Consider the following 23,653-nt stretch of genomic DNA (forward strand, 5'->3'; position numbering starts at 1 on the left):
AAACACAGGAGCTGACTATGACCACAAATGGTCCATGGTCCTTATATGATTAAATATAGCCTACGTAACTAACTTAATACTATACCATTGTTTTTGGGCACAACAGCCTCTGCCCTTGTTTTTGTTTTTCTGAACTACTGGGCATTGACCTGTTTCGTAAATGTATTTTACCCATTGATTCAGGATTCAGTCCAATTTGTCCTTGTCTGTACTTGTCTCTACAACGTGAATCAATCGATCACTGTCTCTCCCAGTGGCACTAGTTAGACCAGTTGTCACATTGTGCATGGCACTGCATCTGACTACAGAGTGTGTTGCGCTCGTGGCTGCGTTCAACAGGAGTCAAAAGACAATCACGCGCATTTTATAACTTAAAAGAGATTTAATTAATGATAGAGAAGACTACAGAATTCTTTAGTCGGTTCAATTTGCATCGATTCCCACCAGATCGACCATTTATAATTGGCATATTGCCGTTTTCCGCTTGAGCGAAAGACTCTAGCGCGCGTTTGGAACAGAGAGCATCGCGCGCGGTCTCCAGTCCACTTGAGATATTTTATATCAGAAGATTTCTGGACATTTTCGCCATGGCACCGCCACAGAACGGATCTAACCTAACGGGGAACTTTACAAACCAGTTCGTGCAGCCACCGTGGCGCGTCGCGCTCTGGTCTGTGGCGTACAGCTCCATCCTGGCGACCGCGGTGTTCGGGAATCTGATCGTCATGTGGATCATTCTGGCTCACAAGCGGATGCGAACCGTCACCAATTACTTTCTGCTCAACCTAGCGTTTTCAGACGCATCGATGGCCGCCTTCAACACTTTGATTAATTTTATTTATGCCACGCACGGTGACTGGTATTTTGGAGAAGCCTACTGTAAATTTCACAACTTTTTCCCCGTCACCTCCGTGTTTGCGAGCATTTACTCCATGAGCGCAATAGCAGTCGACAGGTAGAGTACATGTGAAGATAACTTTAAATCACTGTGAGAACTCGATGGTTGTCGTGTTTAATGCATGCCTTTCATTCATTCAGTGTTGAAAGTGCGGGATCAGATACTCAAAACCCTGCAACACAATCGCAATAGGCCTAAACTTTTTTGTTGTTGTTTTTAGAAATGCAATCTTTTTTATATTTATATTTATATTAATTAATTAATGAAAAACGTAGAAAAAAGTTTTCTGAAAAAGAAAAAAAAAGACTCTAAAATGTAGTGCAGCATCGATTAAAATATTATAAATATATTTATATGTACATTATTTGTACGTTTTTTTTTTGATAATCGAATTGAAGATACTCTGCTTTTTTTGTCACATGTCGACAAAATGGCTTCTATGTTGACTGATTCACACTGACATTGATTTGGCAGACATCAGTTCTTCAGATATTAAGAATATTTAAAACTAATTTGCTTTACTGCTTTATAAATAAATAAATCAAAATAAATAAATTAAAAAACCCAAACATATATATATATATATATATATATATTTTATTATAAAATAATGAAAATAATGATAATGTATAATAAATACATTAGCCTACATAATAAATAATAATATAATTTATAATTCACAAATTGAAAACATCATAGAAGAGATTCTGTGTTTTTATATTTATTGCAACATTAATTTATTGGCATGCCGTTTTATTAATATTTCCAATATCACAGTGACATGATTTCCTTATAAAGCCAATTGTTATGCTTTCCCCCTCTTTCTCCCTTTTGTTTGTTCTAAAGAGTTCTGTGTGTACTTAAAATCTGTCCTTTGATATGGATTTGAATATATTTTACAGATTTGGTTAAGATTGATTTAAACCATTATTTATGTGTTACTTGTATGCTGATATTAGTTTGTTTGTTGTGCTCCATGTGTCTGTCATTTTTCTTAACCGGGAAAAGTGCCTCAGGCAGTCCTTCCTACTCCTAGCAGAATGCTTGAGTTGAAATGAATGGCTGCACAATGATTGTGGATCGGTGAGCTCTGCTAACTTATTTACAGCACCTTCAGGGTGCAGATGCACATTCATTCTGTTCATGGAAATCACACAGTACAACTGAAAGCATTAGTATCACAAGTATAATTTAATGTATAATTCTTAGCCTGAATTGAAAAGCTCAAAATCGAATTGAATCAATTTTGATGATAAATCAGTGGTATTCTTTAAAAAGTAAGGTTGGCGAGCAGTTGAGCATTTGTCACAATAAAGAATAACTCGGATTATTAATGATTATTACTTTTGAACATGTTAAAAATCATGTACAGCAACCTAATAAAAGCTTAATTTTACTTAGAGTAGTCGCTCATGGGGGCTGTCATGTGGAGATCACATGATGTCTAAGTAATACTGTGTAATGAGTGCTTCCTAGAACCATAAAATTGTGCCTATCAAAGCAATTAGCCTCCACATTCACAATATTACACTGTCATGCTTCTCTTCCTACACTGATAATTCTTCAAGGTTTGAAGGTTTTTTTACTGTGCATCATAAAATTAATTTGGCCTGAACATATTTAGTAGTGAAATGAATCCACACCAATTCAATAGTAAATTAATTGTCTCTCTCTGAACAGTAGACAGTCAACACAGATAGAGAAATCGTTTGCATTTAGTGCTTCCAAAGAGCTAGTGCTCCTATGTCTAGCGCTCATTGATCTTGATTTTTTTTTCACCTCTAATCATATGCAGTTTTTTGAAATTGAGATTTTAAAAGAAGAATCCAAACTAATATGAATGAGTGCAACTGATAGGAGATCTGTAGGACAGAAGCCACAAGGTACTGAATGCTAAATATTTCAGAGAGTCTCAGTGCTGTCTGAGTCAAGTTATTTTGCCACAAGCACTGCATTGGAACTTTTGAGTTACAAGTTTACAAGTTACAAGTTTTTTTTCCCCACCCAAGTCTTTAGGATGCATAAAATATGTTTGCACTCTCAGGAGAATGTGCAAAACTGTCACTGGGGTGGAACCCTTTCAAAAGGTACTAATGTGAGCCACTCTAGGTTCTAATTTGTACTTTTAAAATATTAAAAGTACTTTACAGTAGAGTACTTTTAGAGTACTTCGAGTAAAGTACAGTGATAGATTTGGAAAAGGATGATTTAAAAGATTTTTTAAATGATTTAGAAGTCTTATATGCTCACAAAGACTGCATTATTTAATACAGTAAAAACAGTACAGTGAAATATTTCTACAATTTAAAACAAACCAATCCGTAAGACCTAAATCTTTGAGGGATGATGGTACCCACCCTGTCTACAACATCACCAAGGCTCACCCCGATCGGCCTGTGCGAAAGTACGAAATCGCTCATAACTCTCCTAAAGCGCTTGTCAGACACTCAAGTGTCTTATATCATAGGAATCCTTGGGCCAAGACTAACAAAATGCACATGACAGATTCAATCAGTCAAATTTTCGGCTATTTTAGATTTTTTGAAAAACCTAGTCCTAGGTGTTTCGCTCAACCTCAACAAAACCACTGCAGGGCAATGCTCTGGACTCTTTAGGTAAATAATTATCAAAAAAAAAAAGACACTTACACTTTGGGTAGCTATAACAGGGTAATTTAAAAATGGGCGTGGCCAAATATACCCAAAAACCTAAATCCTAAATGAAAACTTAAAGAATCTAGGTGAGCACATGCTACATATAATTTCAAACAAGCAGGCAAAGTTTTATGGAGATGAAACTATAGGTGGCGCTATAACATATACATAAATGTAAAAAACATATTTCTATGGTAAATTACCTGAAATTTCCAAAATGCTCGTTTTAATAATTAATTTAGTAGGTTACAGGCTTGCTAAATAATACGTAATGTTTTCCCCCCGTAATCGCTGCTTGCAGCTATATTGATTCTTATTACTGTTTTTTTTTCAGGATTCTTTGATCAAAGTTTATTTAACAGCATTTATTCAAAACAGTTTTTTTTTTGTAACAATCATCTTTAATGTCACTTTTGATCAGTTTAATGAGTTTTGGCTGAATATAAGTATAATTTTTTGTAAATTTTTTTTTTGTATCTTCTTTTTTAGGAAGGTCCTCTCACCCCTTTCAGATGTCATGCTGAGCCTTTTTAATCATCCTTTTCCTTTCAGCACACTGCTGATATTTCCTTATTTGTCCTCTGATTAGACATCTCAGACTTTAATCTCACAAAATAATGTGAAAATAATGTGCATCAAATGGGACTTTTGAACTTGGGGTACATGGTAAATAATTTTTGATGCTATATATGGCCCTTGAATCATGAGCGTTATAAGTTCTGCAGCTAGTGAAAGATGAATTGTCAGAGTGCAATGCTGTACAATGAGTCCAAGAGCTAGACACTGTAGCTGTATATTTGACAGGCACCACTCTAATGTCAAAAATTAAACATGATTTTTCTGTGTCCTGTCAGTGGAGCTCATGTCAGAAAGCAAGTTGTCACTTTGCACTAGTGAAAATAATAGAAGAAATAAAACTTTTTATTACATTTAAGACTGATATGAAGCTCATGGCCCGAAGCTTGGGTTTCTATCACGTGTTGACTTCAACTATGGCTTCTAGTTAAATGTCAGGTTAATCAGGTATAATGCTTATTAATATGAATTTAGATCACTCTAAAATCAACTTAAGCTATTATTCAGCCAACATTTTTCGCATGTTTTCAGTATAAGATGAAATATGCTTAAAAGATGAGTTGGCAATTGATGAGCTGAAACACTTTTGCATTACAATCCTGATATAATCTGATTTATTCTAAAAAGTGAACTTGTTTTGAGGATGTATCCTAACTGTAGTAATTTACAAGGCTTTTATATTTTTTTAATACTGTAAAAGCAGAAGTACAGTAATTCAATTAAAATGGTCCTATCATTGGCAAAACAAACTTTCATTGATGTTTTGAGAAAATCTCAAGTTACTAATTAAATCCAAATCCAAACTACTATGAAATCATTAGACCATTTATTGAAACTAAACTGCAAAAATGACTTGATTGACATGATTTTTTTTATTTTTTTGCGTATCCTTTTTCAAGGTCCCTAATAATTTCAGTCTGAGCAGTCTGTGCTGCACATTTCAGAGTGGGTTATTTTCTGATTTCATGCAGGCTTTTCAAAGATATTTAATACTGAAGGATGAAAAATGGAATATGGTCATAAAAAGCTGTATTATGACTGATTTTGGCCCAAAAACCTTCACTATAAATATTAAGTGGAACTTGGTGTATAAAAACAAAATGTTAATGTGTGAAATAACCCATTTAATATAGGGAAAATTGTGTTTTTTTGCGACCAGTATTCATTAGCAACCCAGGCATAGTTACTGCAGTAGGGAAATGATAACAGATAAGAGAAACCAGATTCAGTCTGAGTGTTCTTCACAGTTATTTCCTGTGCACAAAATGTCACATAGTGCTCGTGGCTCCAGGCTTCATATTTCACAACCCACATTTGCTGTTACTGTTGTTTTGCTGGTAGGCAGTCACTACTCTTATATACAGAGCAATTGTGACGTCTGCAGGAATTTGCAGTTGGTCAGTGTGCTTGCACTGCTGCATTTGGAGGAAAGTGTGAGATTTGTGCTGACACCACTTGCCCAGACAGTGTTTTCAGTACGATAAATGTTTAATTTTACTGTCAGAGAGATGGCATTGCTAACAAAACCTCATTCTGTTGGTTTATGAAACTTTAATGAAACTGTTATGTGCAACATTTTTAAAGAATAGTGGAGGCCATTCGGTTCAATGTCAGTTCAAACATTTTGTCATCAGTGGCATTACACTTTAATGCAGTGTTATTTGGCTGACTGATTTTACATGAATAGAGTACAAAATAGGGTTTGAAATTCTAAAATAGCCGAATTGGTCTGCTGTATGTATGCATAGCTTAAATTAAGATGCCATACTCAGCCGTGGCTTGCGAAATGTTTTGTGTTTATTGATAACTTTGATTTTCCGTAAATTCAAGGAAAAATGTTGCATTTTGGCAACCATTTTATAGATAGATAGATAGATATATAGACTATCTAGCCTGAAAAGCTAGTTTCAAAAATCAAATAAAGGCAAATTTATTTTTTTATTTGATAAATAACAGGATTAGTTTCTTTAATGGGATGACAAATTGTACTGTATCCATAAAATGTGTTGGCTTGTATGAATGTGGCAACTTAACACATCACAGCATGACATAATGAGTTGTTTTTAATTGCAGTATATTAATTAATCTACAGGTGCATCTCAATAAATTAGAATGTCGTGGAAAAGTTCATTTATTTCAGTAATTCAACTCAAATTGTGAAACTCGTGTATTAAATAAATTCAATGCACACAGACTGAAATGTTTACTAGATACATGGTGAGATTTAGATTCATGACTATTATAACTAATACACAGTGTACCCTTCCGTCGTCTTTCCTGTTGTACATCCAAGATGCCTACATAAATGCTTTGACATCCATGCCGTCCATTTCCCAAAATAACCTTCTCTGCCCAAGAGTATAATTGGTTTTCTAATAAGCCATTCTCTGCTTACAAGAGTGAGTCGTTAACAAAGCAAATGGCTTATCATCACTCTTGAATGATTTTGAATATGTTAACCACAGAGGCTTAGCCTCACATTATGGTCCTGATTTCAGAAGTAATCAATGGCATATGATTGATCAGTGTTTCCATATAGTTGAAATGAAGAACTGGAGTGAAAGTTCAGTTCTTCTTATTACTGTTCAGTTATGAAATATTGTATTCGCTTGGCAGGTTGAATTCTTGCATAGCAATGGAGAGAAAGATTTAGCTCACACCTACAGCAGCAACAGATATGAATGGTCTCTTTGATGTGACCCATTATCAGTCAGCTATTAGATCATTACACAACCTGCAAATTGAAAATTGCCCAACTGTGGCGTGTCTTTGATGTTTTATCATATTGATGTTATGTGAAGCTGTCAGACTATATTTGAGGTGTGAGATTGAACAGTCATCTGTTTCTGTTGCACAGGTACATGGCTATCATCCATCCTCTGAAACCACGACTCTCAGCCACAGCCACTAAGGTGATCATTGTGTGTATTTGGATGCTGGCTGTGGTTTTGGCCTTTCCTCTGTGTTTCTTTTCAACCATCAAAAAATTACCCAAGCGGACCCTCTGCTACGTTGCCTGGCCGAGACCTTCAGAGGACCCTTTCATGTGAGAACTCTTTAAATATGCATGCATAATTTTCTTCCTTTCCTCACAGTTTATTTGTAAAGCACTTTGAGTTACAATCTTGAATGAAAGGCGTTTTATTATTATTATTATTATTAATTAGAGGAAGAATATAATTGTTGTTGTGTTCTTATTAACAACAACAACAACAGTAATCCTAATACTAATAATTACAAAAATAGTTGTTAATATCACTACTACTACTATTACTATAATAATATTTATAATAATCATTAACATCATCAACAACAACAAGTATTCTTATTATTATTATTATTATTATCATTAACAGCTATTGTTATAATTATCAGTATTACTGGTTTTATTATTAATTTGTATTACTGTTGTTGTTGTTAATAATAATAAGAATAATATCGAGACAACTATTGTTATTAACAACCACAATACTACTACTACTACTACAACTACTAGTTGTTGTTAATAATAATAATATTTATGCTTGTTGTTATTAATTCTAAAGATTATTCATAATAGTTATAATTAATATTATTAATAATTTTGATTAGGAATGTTATTATTAACAACAACTTTAACAATATTAAATCTATTTTGTTTTCTCGACATAGCCAGTATATGGAAATAGTGTCAGTATCAACAGAGTTTCAGCATTCACAAGTGTTTTGATTGCACACCAGTCCAGTTTGAGAATGCATTATTCTTAAAGTTATTGTAGAACTGTAAGGTTGGATGCAAGACTGAAAATGTGAATAAATCTGAAATCACACTGTAGGATTTGTGTCACAATTTTGATATTTTGGGCAACACTGAGCTTTTCCCAAGATTTCTTGGAGTTAAATACAGTCTGATAAGAAGCATTAAAAAAAAAAAGGTTCACACAGTGTGTAAGTGATGTTAGCGACTCCCCTATTTGTCTAAGAATTATGTCTTCATTGGCAACACAGGCGCTAAATTTCTCTCTCTCTGGTTACAGGTATCATACCATTGTGGCATTGCTGGTGTATGTTCTGCCCCTGGTGGTCATGGGAATTACCTACACTATAGTCGGGTTGACTCTTTGGGGAGGAGAGATTCCTGGAGACTCATCAGACAACTATCAGGGCCAACTGCGAGCCAAAAGGAAGGTAAGCAGTTCACTTTCTTGTTCACGATCAGCGGTTCTCAATTCCAGTCCTCGCGACCCCCTGCTCTCCATATTTTGCATGTCTCTTATTTAAAACACCTGATTCAGATAACCAGATTGTTAGAGGAGAGCTCAATGCATGAACTGTGTTCTGATTGACATGGTCCCTACACAGTGTTCCGAGATGTGCAGAGCGGGGGGGTCGCAAGGACTGAAATTAAGAACCACTGTCTTAGATTGACTAAGAAATAACGCATCGTCTCAGCAGAGCCTTTGAGCTGGAGCAGAAGTACAGATGCAGAAAAGTTAAAGAGAATTGAGAGATGTTGTAATATTACGAACCTGTAAGACCAGGTGAAATTTAATTGGTCATCAAATACTAATCCCAGGTTCCTGGATGTAGAACACAGATGTGCAGTAATGTTGTTGTTCGACTGATGTAATGACCAGAATACACTCAAACATCAGAGTAAACACTGCGCACACTCACATTTAATGGGTCATTACATGTGGGATCAATAAGATATTAGAGAAGGAAGTTCTCTAAAGAAAATGGAAAGGGCTGGATAGTCCGACAGGTCATTTAGATCACGCCTAGGAGGAAGTCGATGGAAGGGAAGGATAGATATAGAGATGCAGACAGTGATAAACCCAGAGCTGTCTTTTAGCTGGTTTTGATTTTTCGTACACACATACAGCTAGCCATGGTGAAGGAAAAATGGACTGGATGTTTGTCAAACTAATTAAATGTTAATATTTGATCCTGCTATGGAGATTATAGAAGCAACTGTCAGTCCACGGGCCGAATCTGGCCTATCAGTCATTGTTATGCAGACCTCCTGCGGATTTTGATCAAATCGGAAAACTCTGCAGTGAGTTCAACATTTAGTGGTTGTCAGTTAGTGGACATCAATCCATATCCAAAGTGTTTAACCTTTTTAAAAGTTTTTTTTTTAGCCCAAAATCCAGCTATTATATTTTATTGAATATAAACCAAGCCAGCATGAGTTTAGTTGCACTTATTTGATCATGTTTTATCCGATCAGTTATTTTTTTATTATGGCTGTCAATCAATTAAAGTAAACTAATTACAGTAATTACATGATATGCTGAATAACTGATCACATTAATCACAATTTCTCACGTTTATTAAAGAGAGTTTCAGAAAATGAAAGTTTTGTCATCATTTACTCTGCTTAATGTTGTTCCAAACCTATATGACTTATTTTTTTTCGGAGGAGCACAAAAGATATTTTGAAGAATGTTGGTAACCAAATTGAATTGGATAGAAAAAAAAAAAAATCTCAAGCATTTCTCACAATGTTCTCTTTTTTGTTCCACAGAAGAAAAAGTCATACAGGTAGAATTACAGTAAGTGTCCTTAGAAGTCAATAAATTGTTAGTTTTATTTCCATATAATTTAACATACATCAACATAAAAAAACAAACAAATCAACAATAAATCTACAGTCCACTCCACACCATGTTTGTTTGTCTGTGTACTGTAAATATGTGCTAGACAGACGCCTTTGGCCGTTGCACTCCGTCCAGCTGTTTTAAAATGCAAGATGGCATTCTGTGTGAACATCTCTACTCAATCTGTGCCACCTGCTTTAGTTAGATGTGATTTGGTACATGCGTGTCACATGTAGTACAGGTCAGGGGTCTTAATTAAATGTGATTAATGATTCATGATTATTATACTAAATTAAGTAGATTAACAAATTGACAGCTCTAGCATGACTATATAAATCTTCAGCCTTACAAGAGATGAGTCACAGCAGCTGATACAGCTGCACATCAGCCCATGTCAATAATCCCATACACAAATGTAACACACATACATATATTAAATTTCCATATATGAAATATACTGTCATATGAAGTATAAATATGAAACCTATTAGAAATTAGAACAATTTCATATAATAACATATATATCTAACCCATACTATGTTTATATACATGTAAATATAATACAATTTGTGACACATGTCATGTAAATATGTTACTTTAATAACATTGCTATAAAAATATTGTTGCCATATATGGCAGCTACATATACTGTAATATCATATAAAAAATCATCATATAGATCTGAAATCTATAACATGAAAATATAAATTTTTTTATAAGCTTATATCTTCTTATAGGTAGCATATATGGCAATTTCACTCTTGATATAGGGCAGGATATGGCATACTGTAGATTACGATTCCGTACGATATGGTGACATTAAAAAAAGAAAAGAAAAAGAAACTGGAAAAAAAGAACCTTCAAAGAAGAGTGGACTGATATGTATGCTTTTAAACTCTGTACTTAAAGTGTTAAACCGGTGTGTCTCATTTGTCTGTAGTGCTTGTTAATGAAAGGCAAACTGTTCTTAAGGGAACTAATTTTCAAGAGAAAATAAATATATTTTACATTTGATTTTGTCCATTTATGTTAAATGATTTAGGTTTTTTTATGTTAACTTTTTAGATTTCAAATGAAATGTTGAGATCTCCATTACTCATTGCAATTGGAAAATCTTGCGCTTGAAGGAATTAGATAAAATTCCCTTTGATAGGGGATGGGGCATTTATTGACATGTTCTTAGCACTGAATGCTTAGAACTGAAAAATAGATCTTCCTTGATAACCTTGACACTGTAGTGGTCAGCTTGGGGCATTTGCACAGAAAAACACTTAACAAATTAGTAAGGTTGATCTATAGCACTCTCTGACTTAGCTAATGTTAAACCAATCAAGAAAAAGCAATCAAAATCTCCCAATCAGGAGGGGAAAAAAAAAATTGGTTTTGGACTAGAAAAAACTCAAAAGCTTAGGTCTGCTTCCAGTTTCCTGTTCTTTCACAGTATGTACTGAATTCAGTGAAAAACAAATAGATTGCTTTATGGTTTATTTTCTAGTAGGCTATTAACAAATTAATGTGGACTGATGTGAGAAGTGGCTCTGAGTGACTTTGGTTCGTAAATTTGCTGTTGTTTTAATGGGCACAGCTCTATTTGTTTTCTTTCCGATTTGCAACAGAATCAACAATCAGATTTGGAGTGTGTGATCCCTTCTGTCTCAAAGTTGTGATTCTTGTATAAATACATTAGTGCCACCTTGATGTAGTCCTCTGTGTATCATGGATGAGAATCCTGCGGGCACTTCTAAGTGTAGCCAGTGGAGAAATCGGTTAATTAAAGCCAGATGGTCCATTAAGTGGGAATGATGTGACATACTCAACTGATGAGCTATTTAAGATTTGTTAAAATGAAGTTTTCCAAAGTGTACACAATATTGCAGCTCAACAGAGAACATGCAAGCCATTGTAAGGGCTTTGACGAGGCTCACTCAGTCCTGGAATACAGCTGTTCACTGGTTCAATAGGCGTTTTATGTATTCTACATTCCAATCAATAGCATTCAGAGCTCAGCCTGCCGGTTATATGTTTCATTAACGGCTGCTGCGATTGTGCTGGCTCTCTATTTTGATCAACGCTACATCTTGATCGCTCTCTACGGCTGCCAGCTCGTCATGTATCTTCCTTCTATTAGTGGCTGGCATGCCGAATATGTGAATTTGGACCCGGTTAGCTTTATGTGATGTGTGAAGGTGATTATGGGAACCCAGAAGCATGAACTTCTATTTCAGCCTTTAGAAGACCCTCAATTAAGCCTGGGGCCATTTTCATTTTTATTGTCAGTTGAAATGTAACTCTTTGAGAAGATTTGAGAAGCTGTTGGGTGACCAATACACACCTATTTGAGGGCTTTGTGTAGCCATTGACAAACCAGAAAAAGCAAGCTTTTTTTTTTTTGAACATGAATGAATGGTGCACAAAATGAGCAGCATTGGAGTGGAGATGTTAAAAGGACATCAGCTTTATGTAATGTATTTCAGATTAAAGCCTGTGCCATTCTATTCTATTTTATGATGAAGCAACACCAGTTTCTTCTCTCCATTATGAAATGTTTGCAAAAATACTGTCCAACATGGAAATTGTGTGTTTTCTGAAAGTTAATCAACATTATTTTATGTTGTAAAGGAGATTACAACTTTCATATAACATGGGTTTCAGAAATAACTACAGAGACTGAAGAAAGTGGCACAATATTTTGCATCTTTGGTTGAACATTTTACAGAGTAGGATTACAAGTACCAAAGTGGTTGCAAAATTAATTGCATTATAAGGAATATATTATACTTTGACTGAATGAGTTGTCAAAGTTGGCCTAAACAGTACTTTAGTATTTTATTTTCTGTCATGCATATTTCGTTTTTAGGTCGACTGACAGTTTTTCATATTTTATTTTCATTTTATTTTAGATTTTATTTCAATTTATTTTGTTTTGTAAAATTAATTCTAAGATTCTTAACCTTAGCATCATCTTTCTTGATCCGGAGCAGAACACATTGTTACTAAACATAAACTTTGTCATTGAAACTTTGTTTGTTATCATATTAGCTGAAAGCTTTAGGCAGCTGCACTTCGCTATTAGGATTTAGGCATCATGGGTCGAATGCCTCACAAGCAGTACGTTTGCCTTCAGGATTACCGAGGCAGTGCTTCCTTTGGATTGCAAGATTCAGTTATTAACACTAATCCAAGCCTGAGGAAAGTGATCCTGTGAGTTTTGCTCTGATGATTATGGATTAGGAGGCTCTGTTGATGAGCCAGACTCTGATCATGTCACAATGGCTGCCCTCATTCTGTTCTCAAGGCACGTTTTTCTCTGGTTCTTTGGAAGGTGTTGTTTGTGTGTGATTGTGTATTTCAGGGGTGGGTCATGTTTTTTTTTTTTTTTTTACAATTCCAGTTCAATGAAAATAATAGAATGAAACATTCATCTATTGATCTTCTACCATACATTTTTTTTATCACCATTTTTATATATCACCTTCTAGATTACAAATTGACCACATTCCCCTTACATATATATATATATATATAATTTTTTTATATTTTGTTTATATATATATATATATATATATATATATATGCATATATTCTCTCACATAGCATACACAGGATGTTGTAGGTGGTAATTTGGCTACATAAATGTTTTTAGAAGCTCTGTAGTAAATTACATTTCAAGAGCAAGTGTAACTATTGGTGGGTGTATTTGTATTTGTTTGTGCTCATTTGTGTTTACCATCTGACACTGTAGATCAAGTGAATTTGTTAAAAGTGTAAGTGAAAGCATTCAGTTGAAAACCTATTTAACATTTCTAGAGTGTGCTGCGGATAATTATAATAAAAATTTTTGAGCGCAAAGCATCACTCCAGCTCTGCTGGAAGACAATGACTGCTGCTATAGTGTGTTAACTGCAATCACAAAAGCACACTTGTGAAGTTTTGCTTATCTCATCCAAAACAGAGAGCTAAGTGCCTGAGCCACAATATCACAATCCATTTCCATCCATATTAGCTTTGTGGCTCCACCACTGGATATCAGAACAAAAGCTCCTTCTGGAACATCATTGTAACCATTTGCACAAAGAAAAGCACCAACTCATTAACTAAAATTTAAATTTGATGATTTAAATAATATACCTATTTTTAAACCGTTTTTATATATATTTGATTAAATATGTATTTATTTGTTCTCTATTTACCTGATACTGAAAGATAACTGGTTGGAAAGTTTACCTTTAATAATAACTGGTTATTTATATGTGTGGAGGCAAATCAAATTTCTTCTTCCTTTTTAGCCTTTTTCCGGAAACAAATTATTGTATTTAATTTGATGTTGAATCATTTGATTATCCATTCTGATTAGATAGTTAACTAATCAGAGGGGCCTTTATGCTGTTGCTGTCAATAAAACTCACCTGTGCTATGACACATGAAAAAAACAAATGTTTTTACATTCATCTAAGATATGGAGATTAGTAAGTAAATTAATTAAAACAGCAGTTTATCACTGATGTTACCTTGATTTTGAATATGAGATATTTCACAGTCTACAGGCCGGTTGCAGCAAACAGCACATCACTGGCAAATAGTGCAAAGTGAGACACTCAAGCCAGATGCACAAATATTCTGCACAATCAGCCCCTGACAGATTGTGATCCATTTTCTCCACAGGAGCTGTTTTCGGCTAGGCTTCATTTTCTAAATAACTATTCAAAATGATCCCAGCACTATTTTCTGGAATGAATATATTATATCAATGCACCATAATGGCCAGTGTCACAGCCTTTCTGTCATCTCATTCCAACCGGATCTGTTTTGCAAGTCTATGTGTGAAGGTACTGAACGTAGTTTCTGTTCTACTTTTGAAGATGTGACTCCACCAATATGCTTTTAAGATGCAGCTATGTTAGTATTTTTTTTTTATTTTGACTAAATTGGGTTTGTATAGTCAATAAGCCAAACAATAAGCCAAAAGAGAATAAGATTGAAAATCATGACAAACTAAATTCTTGTTTTCTTACATATATATACTGCAAACGGTTCAAAATAGAAATGTTTTCGAACAATATACACTACCGTTCAAAAATGTTGGTTCAGTATTTTATTTTTTTTCAAAGAAATTAATACTTCTTTCAGCAAGGATGTGTTAAAAAGTGATGGTAAATACATATATTGTTAGAAACAAAAATCTATTTTGAATAAATTCTGTTCTTTTTAACTTTTTATTCATCAAGGAATCCTGAAAAAAGTACTACAGGTTCTAAAAAAATATTAAGCAGCACAACTGTTTCCAACATTGATAATAAATGTGATGGCTGATGAAAATTCAGATTTGCATCACATGAATAAATTATATTTCAAAATATATTAAAATAGAAAACTGTTATTTTAAATTTTAATAATATTTTACAATATTACTGTTTTTTCTGTATTTTTGATCAAATAAGCGCAGCCTTGATGAGCATAAGACAAATCTTACTGATCCCCCACTGAATGGTAGTATATTTATCCTTTTTTTGGAGCATATAGCAGTGTAAATCCACTCTCCTTGTAGTTTGTCTACAGTATCCTTTTAGGTTTAAAAAAATAATAACGTGGGGTTGGAAGGACATTGTGTGAGTAAATTATGACTATTTTTATTCTTGGCTGAATTATTCCTTTAAATACAGGTTGCACAGCAACACAATCTGTGGTGCTAAACAGAGTGACATTATCTGGGTAGTATATACAGAAAAGATATGTTGTGACCATAATAGGTTGTTTGCAATCACGTGATTCTGATGACGCGCGAAATGCAGCTGGAGGGCAGGAAGTGATTTTTCTCCACAGAAATCACTAACAAAACTCAAAATGCCTGTGTTTTGTGTTGTTTATGGATGTTCAAATCAACCAAACCGAGATATAATAATATATTAAGATATTAATAAAGAAATATATAAATAGATACAGGGTGACACAGTCAGAATTAACTGAATGCTAAACGCCACACATAGACACGATGTAAATAAGATATTGTTTGCAGTTCTGAGAGCTTCATATCACGGAATCGTGAGATTGCGATAAATTGAAGTGAGTGACAGCTTTTTAGTGATTAGCGTTAGATGAAAGCGCTATTTGCTCGCTTTCCTTATGAACAACACATTTTCGTACACGATAAAAGCTCCTTGTGGTTTGTCAGTTTGGCCAATTTGAGCATCCATAAACAACACAAAACACAGGCATTTTGAGTTTCTGCTAGTGATTTCTATGGAGAAAAATCACTTCCTGCCCTCCAGCTGCATTTCGCACGTCATCAGTGACGTCATGTGAAACAACCTATTGGTGAAGTGCATAAAGTTAAATCAGCTGTTTATACCATGATTCCTCTGTCAAGCAACCATTTGCTGAATCAATACTGATTAGGATGAGAGTGAGTGTGTCTGCTGAAGTCTAGAGTGAGTTTATTTGCCTTCTTGACAGTCAGAGGTGAATGAACACCCAGCTGTCAAATTTGTCAGCTTGTTAAAAGATGCAGTTCAGTTCCTTAGCAAGTAATGATGTTTATTATTGGGTGTTACTATGTGTTACTATGTGTTACTATTTGTCCCGTAGGGGTGGGAGAAAAAAAATCGATTCTCCGATGCTTCGCGATTCTCTCTTCAACGATTCTGAGCTTGATTTTTTCCCCCACAAATGGCACGTGTGAGCGCTAGAGACGCGGCGGGCTTCATTACACAGAATTTGCGCCGTGAGACACGTGCGCAATGCGCATTGCTTGACAGTGTGTGCTTTCACCCGCCGTGTTTTATTTTAGATATGCTTTAGATATGCATTCATTTATGCCATTTGGAATGCAGTACTATTAGATGCACGAAACTCGCGCACTGACAGACTTTCACGTGCGCTTTGTGTTTGTTGTCCTGAAGCTCGATCGCGGCTGCGGTTAAATGCACTTGCATCTCCGAATACTTTTATATGAAATTGATGTAAATACAGTGTTGTATGAGCAGAGCAGGACAGAACATCTGATATATCAAAATAGATCTGTGCATTAGTGTAAATGCAGCCTGTTAAAGGAGCCATAGAATGCATTGATACAATATTTTAAATTGTTCTCTGATATCTACATAGAAGGTATGTGGCTTAGTTAAGGGCAAAAAATCTCCAGAAACGGTTTTACATGTCCATTTATAACCCTAGGATTTGTCCCTAGAATGAAATGGTCTGTTTTTACCTTATTTGGAAGGGTCATGAATAATAATGTTGAGCTCTGCTCTGATTGGCTGTTTCACAGTGCGGCTCATTTCAGTAGCTCACACAGCAGGAAGGAAACACAGGGAAAATATATATTTCAATACTGTCTCTCGCAGTTATATCGTTGGGTAATTATACTGTATGTAAAATGCGGGCATCAGGGAGCCGCTATTAATATGCGGGGCATTGAAACTGCTGTAGGGCCTCTGTGAACAGACACAAATGAACGATTGAATATCCGCATTCCACCGGAAAAACTAAGGTCTCCTCCCAACCATGTGAGAGTCGTAAAACTGAACCATGGTCAGCCCAGGCGCCAATTGTCTCAAATAAGTTCCTGTCCCACTCAGCTTATCTTTACAAGAAACACAAGGAGAGAGAGGGATTTACAAAACCACCTCCTGGGTCGGCAAGCACTAAGACAGAAATAACTCCCTTCTAGCTCCAGGGGAGGCTCACTATCATGTCGAAGTTCAAACACATGAGCACCTGACTCCCTGTCTTTCTTGTCTCTGTGCAACTTCTGTCTTAACTCTGCTGCAGTCATGCGATCAACATCAACCAGTAGTGAAAGGGATGTAAGGCCTCTCTGAACAGACACAAATGAACGAGTGAATCTCTGCATTCCACCGGAAAAACTAAGGTCTACTATCATCCATGTGAGAGTCGTAAAACTGAACCATGGTCAGCCCAGGGGCCAATTGTCTCAAATAAGTTCCTGTCCCGCTCAGCTTATCTTTACAAGAAACACAAGGAGAGAGTGATTTACAAAACCACCTCCTGGGTCGGCAAGCACTAAGACAGCAATAACTGACCCTTTGCATCTGGACTCATTTAAGCAACAGAACGTCAGTGTTGTCTCGTGACTGGCTTCAGCATAAATAAACTATCTAATAAACAACAGAACAAAGAACCTGGTATCTGGAAATGTTCCAACGACAGACACTCCTGGACCCCATGACCGTTTATCGCATAAATTGATAATCCGATAAACAGAAAGCAACAGATTAATAGCTCCATGTCCGAGCGAGAAGAATGGCAGATCTACACCCGTGACATTGTCATGACCTCAGGACATCTCCCCTTTTCTCCCTGCATTCCAAAAGGGACGCACCCTTTTCTCTCCTTCGGTCAGACAAAGGGACATAAAACTTACAACAGACAATTTCAAAAGACAATCATTTAAGTATAAAAGGGCAACTATATCCACAAATAATATGCTTTCTGTTTGATGTGTTATTGAAACCTATGATATTCTAATCTTTGCCTTATAACTTTTCCTTTTAGTTGATAAGATTATTGAGCATGCAAAATACCTGATGTTTGATGTTAAATGGAAGCTTGTGTCATTAGCAATAACTTAGTGTGAAGGAAAGGTTGATTTTCGGTATCACACGCATAATTACAACCCTTTTATAAGTATCAACCAAATCTTTGCAAAGATATTTCCCCACATGATAAATTGAAGCATCATGTTAATGTATGCATGCTCCGCCTTGCAACAAGTCGATTGGAAGATCGCGCCGTGGGACGGACTTATGCAGCAGATCAAAAACCCAATGCAAAACAGATTCGGTGCTCTTTCGCCGCTTGCTCTGCCGACCGAGGCCTTTCGCCTTATCGCCTTTGTGTTAATCGTGCTCCAACTTGCGCTCACAAGCTGCACCATCAAGCGATCGGTCATCCAGAACTCAAACACTTCATTGAAGCTTCGTGAATGCCAGAGATCTTCGAAAGCCTAAAGTCTTGCAAACTTAAACTCTCTCAGAAGAACTGCCAAAGCTTCCCAGAAACTATGTCATCCAGACGCCCGATCAGCAACCAATCAAAAGCCCGGGATTCCCTCAAGTAGCCAACAAGGAAGCTTTTCAGCACAAACGCAAGTAGCAAACAAAAGTCTTCTATCTGCTGAAATCGGTGCCGAACTAATTAAGCAGTAAACGTAAGACAAATCTCTGCTTTGTGATTTTCTCAGGTTGAATTTAAAGAACTCGTGGAAAACGAGTGTTAGAACTTTGGGAACTTCATGCAAACTCCGTTAACTCTCATTCTTCAGAACTGTATGTGTGTGTGTATGTGTGTGTTTTCATTAGTTTTAGATCCATGTAATCTATAGAAGTAGTTCAAAATAAATTCTTGTTTCATTATAAGAATTATTGTCTTGTGTCGTGAAATTTTTTTAAGTTAAACCTTGCCCAGATCACGTTACCTAGCTCGTAGCTTATAACTTATAAAAAGCATGTATTAACCTGTGACCAGGGATAATACAAATATTCAAATTGTTAAGATACACGGACGTTAACGTCTCGCTGGACGAACAGTTGATAAAGTGTAAACTATCAAATTTGAAATCAGTTCTAATCAGGTTGACTTCTGATCTGCCATTTTCGCTATTATCCTCGCTTGTTTCTTCACAATACCTGCAGAACTTCTGATGATTCGGCTGAGCAGGTGCGGCTGGCATAGAACATGGGCGGGTATATGCAAATGTTGGGGGCGTAACTATTAGTGATCCCGACTCTAACGTCACAATCGGTGTTATGTTCTGATTCGCCTATTTTTCAGTGGTCTTTTGCATGGCCGAGATTTACATAAGAAGGAGGAAACAATGGTGTTTGAGGCTTACGGTATGTCATTTCCATGTACAGAGCTGTTATTATTCAACTATGCCAAGGTAAATACAGTTTTCCATTCTATGGATGCCACTGTCTATGATCACATCAATAATAATCAAATGGCAATACTGCTGAGGAAAAAAAGAAAACCCCATAACTAGCCTATTGTCTGTAAACTTTCGGATACTTAAAGAACACTTATTTTAAATAAGTAATTGTTTTAAAAAGTAGTCTGCTTATATAATAAAAAATAAAGTAAAATTGATCACAAATTAAATTTGATATAACATTTTTATGAAAATGCAGCCATGTGCAGTAATATTGAAAACTGAGAATGTGACGCATGGTGATATTGAGTTGATAATGATAATCGTAATTGAATTGAATCATATCGTGAAACCAGTGAAGATTCACACCCCTATTTTTAAGATGGCAGTACTGACATTCCTATAACTATAAACAAAAAGCATAGAAACTGCAATTTTGGTTAAAATGTAAAGTTGTAAAGATGTGTTTGCACAGCAGAAGAATTAATTAGGAAAAAATGTAGATCAAGAATCGTTTTGGAATCGGATCGTGACTCCCAGAATCGGAATCGGATCGGATCGTGAAGTGCCTAAAGATTCCCACCCCTAGTGTCCCGTGCATTATACTAATTTTAATGTAGGCCACTGATGTGAAATATAGTATGTGGTTTTCTCTTTCACAGCTACACAGCAAAAATCATCATATTTTTCTTTCTTTCATATCTGACCATCCATAAAACCACATAGTTACCTCAAAATTGTGTAGGAAAATAAGTTTTTAGAGAATATATCCAGAATTATTTTTAAGGCAAGACACCCCATGTGAATATGAGAGAAAAACCTAATAGATAACATAGATATAACTAATAGATTCCCCAGTTGATTGATTACATTAAGAATTGCAAAAAATTTTTTTGCAACCAAGTTGAACTATTATATTTAAATATGCAAACGAGGCATTATCTAATTAGCCCTACCCTAAACCTAACCGATAGTGTTAACAAAAGAAAACTTTATAATAGATAATATAAAAACATGTTTGCTGAAGTAGCCATGCCATTTAGCTCTTTTATTGTGCTTCAGGGGACTTGTACCTGAGAGCTCTGCATCGCAAGTGCAATTCTGTACCAGGTGAGCCATCAAGCAAGTTTACTACTGTACACCAGAAAAGCCATACATATGAAGCTGGTTATGTGATGTAAATGACAAAATGCATTAGTTTACAAATAATTTTGTGTTCATAATATATAACCCTGAGGAAATAAGTCTTTAATTGCTAATTTGTCACTGTAATTGTAATATGTGTGAAAAGGAATACAAGTTGTTGGTGTTTTACTGCCTCAAGTGTTCTAGAAAACTGCATTGAGACGCACATAGATGTGTTTTTCAGAGTTTTGCAAAAATTAGGGTGGGGGCATGTTTTCCAGTGAGCCCAGGTTGTGTTTGAGAGTAGTTTCCCAGATTTGGGGTGCTTGGTGGTCCACAGTTTTGTGTGTGTGTGTGTGTGTGTTTTGAAGTGGACTGCCACCTATAAAGTTTGAGAATCACTAGTCAGTTATTAGTCGACCATTGTGACTCAATCCTCTTGACTAGTAAATTAAAGCGGAAATGAATTTATAAAATTTTAGGCGCTGAGACTATTTTGACACTATCTTCTTTTTTTTTCTCAAGTGCTGCCACTTTAGAAAGCGCTGTCTCTCTAGACTGTCTCTCTTATGATCTATATCAGTATATTGATCATACTTTATGTCAGCCCGTTGACAGTTCTTCATTTTACAGCCTTAAGAAATATCTCCAATCTCTATTTGCCACAGTTGGCCAGTGCCTATTCAAGCGCCAATCACTGAAAGGACTTCTATTTCAGTGCGAGTGCCCTTGTCTTTTCTCTATCTCTGAAGTGAAGAGGCAGGGTGAGATAAGAGAAAACAAACGAGATACTCTGTTGTGGCGACAAATGCAGTGCGATTCCTTCAGCTCTCAGTATGCAGAAGCTTCTGTCTGGAGACGTATCGGGAGAGAAACGTTGGCTTGAAGGGGAGCGTGAGTAGCAAACAAATAAGCTCTTCTTTTACCCCAGGATATATATATATTATGTATATATATATATATTATGTATGTGTGTGTGTGTGTGTGTGTGTGTGTATCCAAATTTTATTCCATTTGATATTTAAATTTCATTAAATATTACGTTGGTTTAGATTTTTTAATTATTTTTGAGTACTTTTGAGTCAAATGAACTAATTCTACCCATTCTAACGTTGCTTTTGCTATTCGATCAGAGCTGCTTTTTAAAACATATCTGTATGCTGTCATACTCATGAGTTGTGAGATAATGATAAGATAATCATTTTTTAAATTTATTATAAAAAACTTGGTTCTCTAACACTAACACTCTCTATTCTGTTTCTATTCTAGCTATTTCTTTTGTTTTCTTTTCTTTTCTTTATTATACGGTATATAAAATACTTGACCCTCTAACACTAGCACTCTCCATTCTTTTTCTATTCCATCTACTTTTCTTTTTATTTATTAAAAAATAATCTTGTCCCTCTAATACTAGCGTTCTCTATTCTTTTTCTATTCTATCTATTTGTTTTCTCTTTATTTATTAAAAATAAAATAATTATAACTTGACCCTCTAACACTAGCTCTCTCATCTATTTCTATTCTATCTACTCTTTATGCTTTTTATTTTTATATAAGCTGCTTTTAAAACATCTGTACACTCTCGTACTCATGAGTCGCAAGATAATGACACAGCCTTTGGGGAAAAAAAAGATGTTGCTTCATTTTATATTTTTGCTACAACATCATGAATATATGGTCATGACTAATAATTAAACCTGATTCCTTTTGTTTTAAGCAAAAAAGGTTAATTTATGTGCACATAAACAAGTTTAACTTATGGATGCAGTACACAACTCAACAGTTCTGTCTGAGCATAAGCCTGTGTCTGTGGTCACGCTGTTCCTCTTGCAGTGTGATAATTGACTTTAAGACCAAGCCAAATATTGAGAATGAAATATGATTCTACATTATGCTGACTCCATTACTGACTATAGTTCAAGGTGTCTGTGTCAGTTTTTGAAAACTTTCAGAATGTATACTTGCAGAAATGATCTAAAAATATTTAATAATCAAACCCTAATGAAATACCTGATTCCTCATTACATTACCTTTTTAATATTAAAGAAAGGGTAGGCGATTTGGTTCAAAAACATTTTTTGTTATGCTGGTTGAAAGTCTAAAGCTGCGTCCCAAATGATGCACTATGCACTTATACACTATGTACTTATGCGCTATGTACTCAATAATGTAGTGTATGACTTATAAAAGGTTATTTTGTCATTCATAATTCGAGTCTGATAGCCACTCCCCCTTCACTACATAATTAAAGCTGCGACAGTTGAGTGCATGAAGTGTCCAACTTTCCACACTGTTTTTTTTCCGGTTATTTAAGTTCATCATCCGAGTATTTAAAGTGCACTTTTTCTTTTTGGAATTTTCAGTGTGAATGCACTACTCGCACTATTATACTACAAAACGTCATAGAATAGTGCATAAAAGTACGCGATTTGGGATGCACCTTAAGTCTTGCAGACCGAGCGAGAATGGAAGGTGTTATTATTGTAATATGCACTTTGTACTGTAATGTTTTCTCACATGTGATCTGACAGCATTGCATTCAACCCTCCACTAACTCTCTCATCATGTCGCTGGCTAGCCTCCGGTCTGCCTGTGCGCATTTATGAGGCGTGACTTTGGAGAGTGCTTTGCAGGGAGGGTGGGATCTTATGCTTTCAAAGCTAGCTTTCTAGTGATAGCCTCTCCGAAATCGGGTAACACTTTATAATAAGGTTTCATTTGTTAACATTCATTAACTATCAGTGTTGGGCTAGTTACTCAAAGAATGTAATATATTACTCATTACTAGTTACTCATTTCAAAAGTAATATTGTTACTTTACTTATTACTTTCTAGCTTATTACTCTCTTACATTACTTTTTCTTCACGCCCCGACAGAAGTTGTAACTGTGTATCTTCCACATAAAATTCTAGTGATTGATATTGACATTCA

The 23,653-nt window shown here is 35.4% G+C and overlaps 1 protein-coding gene across 1 annotated transcript in view; it reads left to right on the forward strand.

Moving 5' to 3' along the window:
• Positions 1 to 259: 259 nt before the first annotated feature.
• LOC107674253 (neuromedin-K receptor-like) overlaps positions 260 to 23,653 on the forward strand; it is a 28,602-nt gene continuing 5,208 nt past the window's right edge. The window contains exons 1-3 of the mRNA XM_016468186.1: positions 260 to 955; positions 6,986 to 7,174; positions 8,145 to 8,295. Of these exons, the coding sequence (XP_016323672.1) occupies positions 588 to 955; positions 6,986 to 7,174; positions 8,145 to 8,295 (708 nt within the window). The 5' untranslated portion in view covers positions 260 to 587. The remainder of the gene's footprint in view (positions 956 to 6,985; positions 7,175 to 8,144; positions 8,296 to 23,653) is intronic.

The sequence above is a fragment of the Sinocyclocheilus anshuiensis genome, unplaced genomic scaffold (genome assembly GCF_001515605.1).
Source record: "Sinocyclocheilus anshuiensis isolate Anshui unplaced genomic scaffold, SAMN03320099.WGS_v1.1 scaffold728, whole genome shotgun sequence".
NCBI classification, from domain to species: domain Eukaryota; kingdom Metazoa; phylum Chordata; class Actinopteri; order Cypriniformes; family Cyprinidae; genus Sinocyclocheilus; species Sinocyclocheilus anshuiensis.